General features: G+C 43.7%; 1 protein-coding gene across 1 annotated transcript; it reads left to right on the top strand.

The window, feature by feature from the left end:
• The first annotated feature begins 439 nt into the window (after positions 1 to 439).
• On the top strand, positions 440 to 10,238 carry LOC109778101 (putative MO25-like protein At5g47540). The gene is made up of 11 exons (XM_020336652.4): positions 440 to 982; positions 2,851 to 3,012; positions 3,146 to 3,264; positions 3,988 to 4,062; positions 4,795 to 4,888; positions 6,011 to 6,070; positions 7,649 to 7,717; positions 8,430 to 8,528; positions 9,520 to 9,564; positions 9,653 to 9,755; positions 9,941 to 10,238. The coding sequence occupies exons 1-11, from the start codon at positions 854 to 856 to the stop codon at positions 9,997 to 9,999; spliced, it is 1,014 nt and encodes a 337-aa protein (XP_020192241.1). The 5' UTR covers positions 440 to 853; the 3' UTR covers positions 10,000 to 10,238.
• Positions 10,239 to 11,682: the final 1,444 nt, after the last annotated feature.

Below are 11,682 nucleotides of genomic sequence, written 5' to 3'. Positions count from 1 at the left end.
ATAATTTTTTCATCTGCTATGAGTTGCTCCTACGGTGTAGCAATGTAGACGATGTTACTCATCGAATTCCATGGGGTCCATGCTAGGATCACCCATGCAGGGAGGGAAAAAGGGCCATAATGATGTGAAATGCACACATGGCATTAAAATTATTGCATTATCATATTTGATTGATGACGGCTGGCATAGACGCGTTTATAATCTTAAATTCAATTATTAGCTTATCATCTAGTATTTGTATATGCAGCAATACATAAGTGGATAGCCGAGCTCGTTTAAATAGACAAGATTCAAATACGTTTGTACTGATTTGCATAAAAAATTTGGATTGGATTTTAAAGCATACCGCGTGCGGCTCACCTAGGCGAAAAGTTCGGCAAGATCACGGAGTCCAAAGTTGATCACCCAATTTTCTGCAGGCCTGGAAAGAGAAAAAAGCGGAGGAGAAAACGAGGCAGCGAGGAGCGGACGGGGCAAAGAAGCGTCGAGAAACGCCCTACCACCCCCCGGGCCCCAACCGACCCCCCGCATCGTCCGTACCGGTGGATAGAGCCATAGAGGGATCTCCGATCTCGGCCCTCCTGGCCAACACCGCCCCGCGCGACGAGTCCATCGCGAGCCCGGCATCCTCTCGACGGCAAAACCTAGCCTTCCCGCCGCGTCCCGTCGGATCGCGTCCGTCCCCTAGCGGAGGAGGAGGCGGGCGCCCTAGGAGGGGCATCGCGAGGTAGTCGTGGCGCTGTTCCGCGGCTGCTTCTCGTTCGGGTCGGCCGGGCGTAGAAGGCCCGCGGCCTCGCCCTTGCCCTCGCCGCCGCGCGCGACCGCCGCATCGGCATCGGACGACGGCGCCAAGATGAAGGGCCTCTTCAAGTCGAAGCCGCGGACGCCGGCCGACGTCGTGCGGCAGACGCGCGAGCTCCTCATCTACGTCGACCTCCACGCCGGCTCGCGCGGCGCCGACCCCAAGCGAGAGGAGGAGAAGGTGAGATCGAATCCGGCCGGTCTTCCTGTTTCTATCCCCCGTCCCTGTCCACCGATTTCGCTCGGATCGGGCAGGAGAGTGGAATTTTTTTATCCCTTGCTTGGTTTGGCCTGATTTGTGCCTCCGCACTCTTATTTCTATGAGCGTTACAGCGGGTGGAACGTTGCTGCTTGTGTGAGCGCTATGTATTATCGTCGCTGCTCAATTTGCTGCTATTTAGGCCGTTGTAGGAATTAACTAGCTTACTTCATTGTAATCTATGATGATTACATGACTGTAGCATATAAAAAGGGGCTGCAGGAAGATACGTTTTTTGGTATCGGATCATAACTAAGTTACTTAATTATGATAATGTTGCAGATGGGCCATGTGTTAGATGGTAGGAGTTTACTCGTCATTCACAAATTCAATGTATGCTTACAATTTTGGTATATGAGCTGCAAGTCAATTATGATAATATTTTAGATGGGACATGTGATAGATGGTAGGCGGTTTACTCGTCATCCATAAATTCAATGTATGCTTACAATTTTGGTATATGAGCTTTAAGTCAATTACGATAATGTTGCAGATGGGCATGTGATAGATTATCAATGGCTTGCTTGCCATCATAAATTCATAATTCGATGTACGCTTCTTGTTAGCATACATTCGACGTAGGAAGCAGGATTGTGCAGCAAGAGTGAACGCCAAGCTCTAAATTAGGACCCTCTTATCTGGCGGCTGTTCGCTCGGAGGGGTGGCATTTGCGAACATTTTGATGACATTTTTAGTTGGTCCGGCTTGGCAGTTTCTTCAGAACAGCAGGGTATTTTCTGGAATGAAAGCTCAAAACTGCCATCCTCCCAGAAAATGCCATGTTGTTCTGAAGAAACTGCCACCCTCGATACAACTAAAACTGCCACGAAAAAGTTTGAAATGCCATGCTCTCCTGGCGAACGGTCGCCAGTTGGCTTTTCCGCTAAATTATGGGTCATGTAGTGGTCATGCCACTCAGCAAGAGCAGGGCGAGCAGAGTGGTCGGAGGCTCTGGTGACTACAAAGATTGACATGACAGCAGCTCTCTGCATGGCATGGTACAAGGAACCTCCACACGGTGTCGTGGGCATTCATAGGCGCCACATCCCAACAGCAAAGGGGGAGGGATCTAGGAAATGAAGGGCTGCACAGCGATCACAGAATTAAGATTATACTTGGATAGTGAAAGTGGGATCAGTGGTGGCACATAGATCGGAGGTCAGAAAGAAGTCATGGAGACAGAGGCTAGAGCCAGTTCTGTTTCATCAACTGTCTCCCTCCACACAGCTTCCCTTCTATGCTGTTGTAGCTGATGTACATGGGCCGCAAGCTAGCTCTTGAGCCCAATTGCTGCGAAACCGTGCAGCCCAACATACATGACCCCATGCCCGTGAGACTTCTCTAGTGAGTTGCTGACCGTGTGCACATATTAGGGCAAACTATGAAATTATTGATCTGCAATAACTAAACTATCTCAACTTAAGTAATTCTCCTTCGGGTCAGCATCACGGAGGAATAATTACAAAGGCGTAACAACCCTGAACTATGTCTGAACTGGTTTATTATGCTCTGCATTACAGATTGCTATATGTGGCCTGCGAAGCCGCATATGGTAACTCAGCATAAAAATCTATACTTGAGCAATGAATGTCTTCTTAGAGTAATATTAGTGATAGCCTTTTAAAGATACTATTTTGAATATGGTGTTGGCACATGGCCATTTGATTGCTCTGATTTTATGCATTAACGCGGAATTTTGGTCTTTTCTCAAATTGTTCTGACAATAATACTTCTCGACTCAAATGATATGTTCCTGTATACTAACTGCAGCTTACATTATGTTTACGCAGATGGCAGAATTAAGCAAAAATATAAGGGATTTGAAGTGTATTCTGTATGGCAACGGCGAACATGAGCCTGTCACTGAAGCTTGCGTGCAATTGACCCAAGAATTCTTCAGAGAGAACACTTTACGATTATTAATTATGTGTGTTCCGAAAGTAAACCTGGAGGTATTTAACTTGATTTGTATTTGTAGATCATGACAAGACTATATAAATATTTTATTCAATTGATACCTTATCGTTATTATTTGGATGTCTAAATCTCATAGATAACATTTATTTGCACTTTGGATTGTTGCAGACAAGGAAAGATTCTACTCAAGTTGTTGCAAATTTGCAACGACAGCAAGTCAACTCAAGGATACTTGCGTCTGAATACCTTGAGGCAAATAAAGATCTTTTGGACACCTTAATTTCTGGGTAAGTCCTAAGTAAATAAAGTTACACAGCGGTGCTTCTTTTAAAAGAATGTTTTCTTTTTTGAATCTTGATTTTTTATCTTTCTATTTTTTTTTATTTTGTGCTGTTACTGCTGCTTGGGCGCTCGCATTGACCTCCATGGCTCCATGTGACTGAAAGCTGCGTGCTTCTGTGCTCCATATATCACACTTTTAACTTAATAAACCTGGATGACCAAATGAAGACGCATAATATTGTTTCCTTTAAATTTGAATTTATACCATTGGATGCGTGTATTCTTCTGGTATTTATGAAATATATATTTATTACTAAATATAATTTGGCGAATGTTTATGCCCCCCTTAGTTCTTTTGTGGCTTGTGTCACATGATTGGAGTCAGTAACTGACATTCATGGCCATCTCCCAGCAACATTTCTGGGATGTTTGTCGAAGTTTGATCTAGTTTGAATTCCTTTTGATTATGAAATGAACATTTAGTGGGTACTTGATTCATGTTCTATTTTCATGTATCATGCTGCATTTTTGTGTCTTTATATTTTTGAGACATAAAATTTGGCAATACATTTGCGAAGTAAGTCATCTGTATACCATGACAATATATCAAATGTGGCCAGTTTTGTGAAGTTGCATTGGCTATATTGTTATTGTTTCCAACTATTTTTTCTGTTTTGTTAATAACTTTTGTAATACTGTTGTGATTCATTTGTTTCTTGACCTCACAGGTACGAGGATACGGAGGTTGCTTTACATTATGGTGCAATGTTGAGGGAATGTATTCGCCATCAGAGTATTGCAAGGTGCCATTACTGGATTGCTTTGCTGACATAATTGTATTGCATTTAGTCGTTGCGTCAAGCATAAACAAATTTATGCCACAATGGAACCATCACACATATACCTACCAACCAAGATCCGTAGGATGGAGGCGTCTTTTATGGGAGCAATACAGGATAACCCTAATGTTATCTACACCGGCGGAGCTATGTGCATCTCTGCAGGGACCGTGGCCCCCCCAGTCACCAAAAAAGCTTTTAAAAGTTCAACCACTATAAAATTCCTAAGATATTTATAAAGAGGTCGAATATGCATTCCACATTATCCACACGTACCCTTTTTTGTTGGAAAGGGTCACGGAGTACACCAGAGTTACAGCCCATGAATTGAAAACGGAAAATTTGTGTTGCAGACCCCTTTACAGTATACCTGTGGCTGCAAACTTTGAAGGCTGTTTTTGTGTTGGTACTTCATGCACTATATATAAAAAGTTTCAAGTAATATGTGTGTCGACACCATTAGAAAGACAGCAGTGCATATCTAACTCCAAGGTCCTGTTGTGTGATTGGTTCTTGTATGCATGTAAAAGCAGTACCTCGCAGAGATGCCGAGCTTTTGTGTTGTGATTTGGTTGATATTGGAAGTGTTTTTTGAGCTCCATTCTTCTCCAGAATAGTATATGTACTTAACAGAGCTGTATGAATTGCGAGTTGCAGAAATGGTGCTTGATTATCAAAGTATTTGTTCATTGACAGGTACGTTCTAGAGTCTGATCACATGAAGAAGTTCTTTGACTATATTCAAATTCCAAATTTTGACATAGCATCAGATGCTTCTGCAACCTTTAAGGTGACTTACTTTTCCTTTCCTGCTCTTTGCTTCAAATATTGAATTATATGAATTAAACAGAACTTGTGTTTGCTCAGACATTTAACCGCCTTTAAGCATTATTGCTTCTGACATCTTTCTGTTTTTTTGCTATGCATAGTAATAAGCGTTGATAAAATATCGATCTCATTGTTACCACTATTACTTTGATAAGTATTCAAAAAATATATGGAAATTGATCGGGTGCCCAGTGGATGCCGTGCCCTGCACACACGGAGCATTGGATGTGGGTGGATGAACATGAATGGAGATGCATGTAATAAGCATGGCAGACTGTTATCACCAGAAAATAACAGCACAAACTCCATGCACGTGCGTGTGCTACATGTTGAGTCAAGGCATGAGCGCATGTGGCGTACTGGCGTTTGACATGCTGAAGCACACATGACATGCATGTGCATGGGCACAGCACATCTCCATGAGACGTACACATCCATTCACACTCATGTACAAGAGGACGCACATATGCTCCATGGACACACACTGCATCAATACACACGTAAATGTCCATGACACGCGCGCACGTTGGTCCGACGCGGTTTGCATTCTCTGGTCTATGATTTATCCATGGTGGGTCGTTCATGCATGTGTGCAAACAATATAGCTGCGCCACTTGTCTGCGCTTGGCATGCAGTGGGCGCGGAGGTAGTTGTTGTGACCCAACTATCTCTGATGTGGCGGGAGTTTGGCCATTAATGGCCCGATCTGCTGACACCCCACCTAATCGCTCTGGGCATGGTACTAGCAGCGTTACACCATGCCCCCCTGGCACCAGATAAGGTACACTGTTGCTTGCGGTGTGGCACAGTTGGCAGCTGTTGCCGTTTCAAGAAGCCATACTTTTGGAAAAACAGTTAAGCTGACTTGCTTTATCCACCCAACTTGTATGCTTAGCCCTGCCAAGGATCATACTAGATGACAACTATATCGGCAAGGAATTACTTCACGCGTTCAAAGTTAGGACTAAAATATGGGAACATACATGCTGGCTTGGGTAGTTCTTAATTTTGCATCTGCATTTGTGTTCCTCCTCACATAGTCTGCGTATAGTATTTTGCATTCATTCTCCTCTACTTGGAACAGGAACTTCTGACAAGGCATAAAGCAACGGTGGCGGAATTTCTTTCGAAGAACTATGACTGGGTCAGTACTTTTGCATTATCATTAAACTATGCCATTAACAAACAGAATTGTATCTTACTCTCTCCGTTTCTTAAATATAAGACCTTTTAGAGATTTCAGTACGGACTAATATAAGACCTTTTAGAGATTTCAGTACGGACTACATACGGATGTATATAGACATATTTTAGAGTGCAGATTCACTTATTTTGCTCCGTATGTAGTCCGCATTGGAATCTCTAAAAGGTCTTACATTTAGGAACGGATGGAGTACATTGTACTCCATGCCTTGGTCAGTGGCAAATTGTCAATGAGATTATTTCAGTGTATTTTCCATTAATGAATGGTCATGAACGATATTGTTCTTTATAATGCTCTCTTCACGTCATGGACATTTCGTGGATCATATGCAATTGAATGGCATTTCTCCAGTCCATAAGCTGGCTGGAATAGTAGCTTATTTTGCTATTATGATGCATTTGATGATAAGCTTCTGTTATGCATATGTAATAAATGTTATCATGCGCCATAGTTCGTACATAGTTTCTGCATTCTGTTTTGGTCTCATTTGATTCTTTAGGCCCCTTTTGGGATGTTTGTAGTGTTTCCACTCATAAACATATTACAATTGTAAACTACTTGTCCCAACAAATACCGTTGGATACGACTATAATTTCATTCCTCTTTAAAAATGGTGTTTGGGAATGAAACAACATTGCAGCTTTTCCCCCGATCTCAAAACCTTGCCTCTTTCTGATTGAGAGAACGAGAGAGGGTGTCTCTCTTTCTCCCCAAATGGGCAGTGTGCTGTGCGCCTTGCTGTGCTCATGAGTAACTTGAGACTGATCAGGTGGAGCCTGTCCTTTTCTCAGAAAAAAAATCAGGAGGTCCCTGTTGAAGTGTATGTAGATTGCTTAGTCCTTTCCATCAGTTCGGACTCTTGGTTGCGTTGGCCAGTGCATGAAGCTTAACATGGTATTAGAGCCCAAGGTCTCAAGTTCAGGTCCTGGCTTTCGCAATTTATCAAAAAGTTGCTGCTTCCTCCCTTTGTCCACGTGTTGGACTTCCCGCATCGCACGTGAGAGGGGGTGTTGAAGTGTATATGGAGATTGCCTAGCCCTTTCCATCAGTTCAGACTTTTGGTTGCGTTGGCTAGTGCATGAAGCTTAACATGGTATCAGAGTCCAAGGTCTTGAGTTCAAGTCCTGGCTTTCGCAATTTATTCAAAAATTGCTGCTGTCCCCCTTTGTCCACGTATAGGCCTCTTGAGCCATACCTCTGAGTGTATCCACGTGTTGACTTTCCACGTCACATGTGAGAGGGGGTGTTGAAGTATATATGTAGATTGCCTAGCCCTTTCCGTCAGTTTGGACTCTTGGTTGCGTTGGCTAGTGCATGAAGCTTAACACCCCTGAGCAGTTTATTACTTTATGGGTGTAATCAGAGAAACACTGGTTTTTGTGCTGGTTCAAAACTAGCCATCCAAACACATTTTTATGGGCTTTCCTGTTCCTTTTTTCAGCTCTGTAAATTTACACTGGTATTGGCCTAAATACCTCTTTTCCAAACAGGGCCTTATCCCTTTTCCTTTTTCCTCAGTTCTTTGCAGAATTCAACTCTAGGCTGCTATCATCAAGCAACTACATAACAAAAAGGCAGGCTATCAAGGTATTACTATTTTGTACTCTGTACTCTAATTTTGTACGCTAGTGGTGTTACTGTTTATCATCATTCGAATTAGCTCGTGGTGAACATTCACCAGGAACACCTCAGTTCTTGGACTAAACTGCTGCACAGCAAGATAACTGAAAGTTAAAAATTGTGGTAAAAGTCTGTTCCATTTTTCTGATTCAAAATTGAAACTTACAATTTAAAATATATTGGCTAGAAGAATCCACAACTAACCTAGTAGCAACTAGCAAGATCCCACACACAATCAGCACAGCCCATCCCAGGTTCTACTCCCAGAACAGCAGTAATAAGGCATGTTCAGCCTTGCCAGTTGCCACTGGCATGTTGTGTTTTGTTCATGGTTTTATCAGCTTCTCAAAATTCAATTTCAAACAAACATTTTGTCTGCCATTTTATTGGGATCCACTGGAAACGTCCAAAATTTGATGACATTTTGGCAGAACATTTTCGGTGGGAACAGCCGGAATCACGATACCTACTTACCATTAGGTTTTATTTAGCAGTATTAGTTCATTTTTGATATACCAAAGTCGTCGGACCCTTGCCCGGACCCTGCGCAAGCGGGAGCTACATGCACCGGGCTGCCCTTTTAGTTCATTTTTGATATATCATTATTAGTTTCTTGAGTATCTTGTATACATTTTCTATTGATTAAATTTCCAATTTTAATGTTTTTGTTTTCTGCCAGCTGTTGGGAGACATGCTGCTTGATAGATCAAATTCTGCAGTCATGATGCGATATGTTAGTTCAAAAGATAATCTTATGATTCTGATGAATCTTTTAAGGGTAAGTTTGCTGCATTTATAACCTGTAAAAGTTTCAGCGTGTAACTTATAATGTCATCATCCATGCCAGAAGGAGGTTGCTGTTTAAAGCACATCCTAGCCTGTATTGGCTGATATTAACAAACATCCCCAATCCAACATCTTATCATTGTATCTTTTTCTATACTGTCCTTATGTATCTTTGGATCTGATACATCCAATATACGGCTATGCTGAAGCTGATCTGAATATGCTACGCCTTTGGCATTTATGCATCGAAAGTTACTTTTCAAAGAAATGGTAAAGACTTGTCAGTTTTTCTGTTCGAAGGAATGTATGGAAACAGGTTTCATTATCTTATTTTGATTTTTTTGTGAACTTCTTTGATCTAGTCTCTGAAGGTCTACTGGTACTCGTTTCCTTCCAGTTTTCACTTACTCATAAAGTTCACAATTTTTAGCTGGTTAGTCTTTTTTTTAATTTAAACTTCACAAAATCACCATGTTGTAGGTAGTTCCTTTGACGAGTCAGTCGCCTCTTGTCTTGATATCCAAACTCCAAATAATATTAGCTGAAGTAGGCTAGCATTGGGCTTATAAGTTGGTATCCATTAATTTCAGTGGGATTTCTGCGCCAAACCTAGGGAATATAATTGGTCCTTGCTGGGATATGAGAACTTTTCTCCCCAAGATCTATCATAGAATGTTGCTTATATTTCTGCTGGTTGTGGGTTGCCCTGTGATTCAACGAATGCTGGAACTTCAAAGAATAAAAATATGATGATGTACTTGTTATTGTCACGAACCAAATGTTGTTTTAACGGGAGTCTTTGGTCATATAAAGCTACATTCTGAAAGTACCAGTGTTAACTTAATGATTACTGTTCAGTTGCATGAACTTCATTCAGATGATCATAGTTGAAATGCAGAGCAGCACCTTACTGTGTCGTTGCATGATTATCTGTCAATATTACTGTGTTGTCAATTTGCTTATTATTTTCTCAAAAATTCCAGGACTCGAGCAAAAATATTCAGATAGAATCTTTTCATGTGTTCAAGGTGAGTACTGACATCGTGACAAATCTGGCTCCTGTAAAAATCTATTGTTTGTACTCACTCTGATTATCGCATTGCTACATATTTTCAGCTATTCGCTGCAAATAAAAACAAACCAGCTGAGGTTGTGAACATACTAGTCACAAATCGAAGCAAGCTTCTTCGATTTTTTGCCGGATTCAAAACTGACAAAGGTAGTTGCATGCTGTCTGTACTTATGTCTACACCTGCTTTCTGTGGTTGGTTTTATTTTGAGCTGGTCAGCTTGTATACATTATTACCTCAATTGGAGCTTTCCACTGTAGTCGGCTTACTCTAGGATTTAGTTTTTGCTTGTAACAACTCCCCATGAACTAATAGTGCGTTTACGATTTTCCAGAGGATGAGCAGTTTGAGGCAGACAAGGAGCAGGTGATAAAGGAGATATCAGCACTGTAACTTCCCTGATGTAGCTTGCGGAAGATTACAAGTTAGCCCTTGCTTAAAGTGGCCTCTCGTGGATTACTGTATCTACCGCACCACGAAAGGCTCCACCTTGATGTTTATTAGCGAAGCTGTTTGTGTAATAATAGTCTTCTGTGCATTATTATGTTGGAGTCAAGCAACGGCATGAATCATATAGCTGATGCTACTATGAAGGTGTGACACTATTTATATAGTGTTGTGGATGGTCCAAATTTGGGACGGGTGTTTCACCTTCTGTTTTGGGATCCCTAACCTTATTTTAGGACACCTGGATCCTTTCAAGGACATTTCTTTTACATGAGAAGCGTATACTGGAGGCCCGATCCCGCCCGATTAGTCATGAACATAGGTGTATTGTGTGTCTGCTACCATCTTGATCCACCGGTCCCATCCCTGCAGCTGGTCATAGAACATCGACAATTGACGTGTCAGGTAGGGGCTGTTTGATCAGATCGAGATGGCTTCCTAACCTAGACGGTCCGTGGCTTCGGGCAAGGTGGAGGGGTGGGTTTCAGCCACCTCCTCTGATACGTGCCAGGCCGGTTTGGGAGCCTCGACTTCAGGCCAACTTCAAGGCCGCGTCCGTTTAGAAACAAATCGCGCCTCAACACGCGGAAGCAAACAGAGACTTAATGCATCCACTTTCCCTTCCTTTCCCAAAAATCCTGCCGCGCTCTCCCTTCCTTCCCTCGTCCATGGCTGGCGCCTCAAAGAAACCCGTCGACCAAGCCACCGCCGCTGTCCGCCCCGCGACGAAGAAGAGGAAGAAAGAGCTGTTGGAACTCACGCCGGTGTAGGCTGCACGACTATTGAATCGGCCAAGAGGAGGGCCTGACGGATTGTTGCGGCGGAGAAGAAAGCCGCTGCCGACTACGCCGCCAAGGCCGCGGCCGCGCAGCACACAAGGCCACCGTCGACCAGAACGAGGCCAACCTCGCCAAGGTCATGCGGCCGTGACGATCGCAGGCCCTTGTCATGCTAGGGTTGTGCCGACTCGGGCCGACCATTCTCTCCGCTGTCGCCATGGCCGCGGTGAGCACAGGCTCGTCGACCGCTCACCCTATGCAGTACCAGTCGCCGAACTCCTTCGTAACACTAGGGATGCCCGGTTTTCATGCGCTGCGACAGCATGCTCAGACCCGATTCTCCGCGTCGCCGGACGGTAGCGTGATCGCGCCAACCATCCCCGCCAACCTGGCCGTCATCGACCTCAACGTCATGCTCGGGTATAGTGGTGCTGTCCAGTCGACCGGCGAGATGCAAAGGAAGTAGCCTCGATCGATCCCTACGACCAACCTCCCCGGCGCCTGCAACCTGTTCTACGAAATGCCAATCCTGACGTTGGCGTCCGACGATCCTGACTACAATGCGTTCATGGAGAACGTCATCTACGAGGGTCATGGACATGCCTTCCACCCCGACGGCCAAGGCCAAGGCTTCTATCTTGAGGAGACCTAAAGCCTAGACGGACACGACCAAGATGGTGCCGACCACTACGGTGTCTTCCACGAAGAAGAAGAGGCCGACGACCATGGCAATTCATGGCATGAAGATGGGGACATGTATTGCGAAGATGAGGAAGAAGAGCTCGACATTGTGGAGGAGGCATTGTTTATCGATGAGCTCACCCAAAGAGCTGAGGCACAAAGGAGGAAG

The sequence above is a fragment of the Aegilops tauschii genome, chromosome 2 (assembly GCF_002575655.3).
Source record: "Aegilops tauschii subsp. strangulata cultivar AL8/78 chromosome 2, Aet v6.0, whole genome shotgun sequence".
Lineage (NCBI taxonomy): Eukaryota > Viridiplantae > Streptophyta > Magnoliopsida > Poales > Poaceae > Aegilops > Aegilops tauschii.
This window is presented reverse-complemented; position numbering and strand designations above follow the sequence as displayed.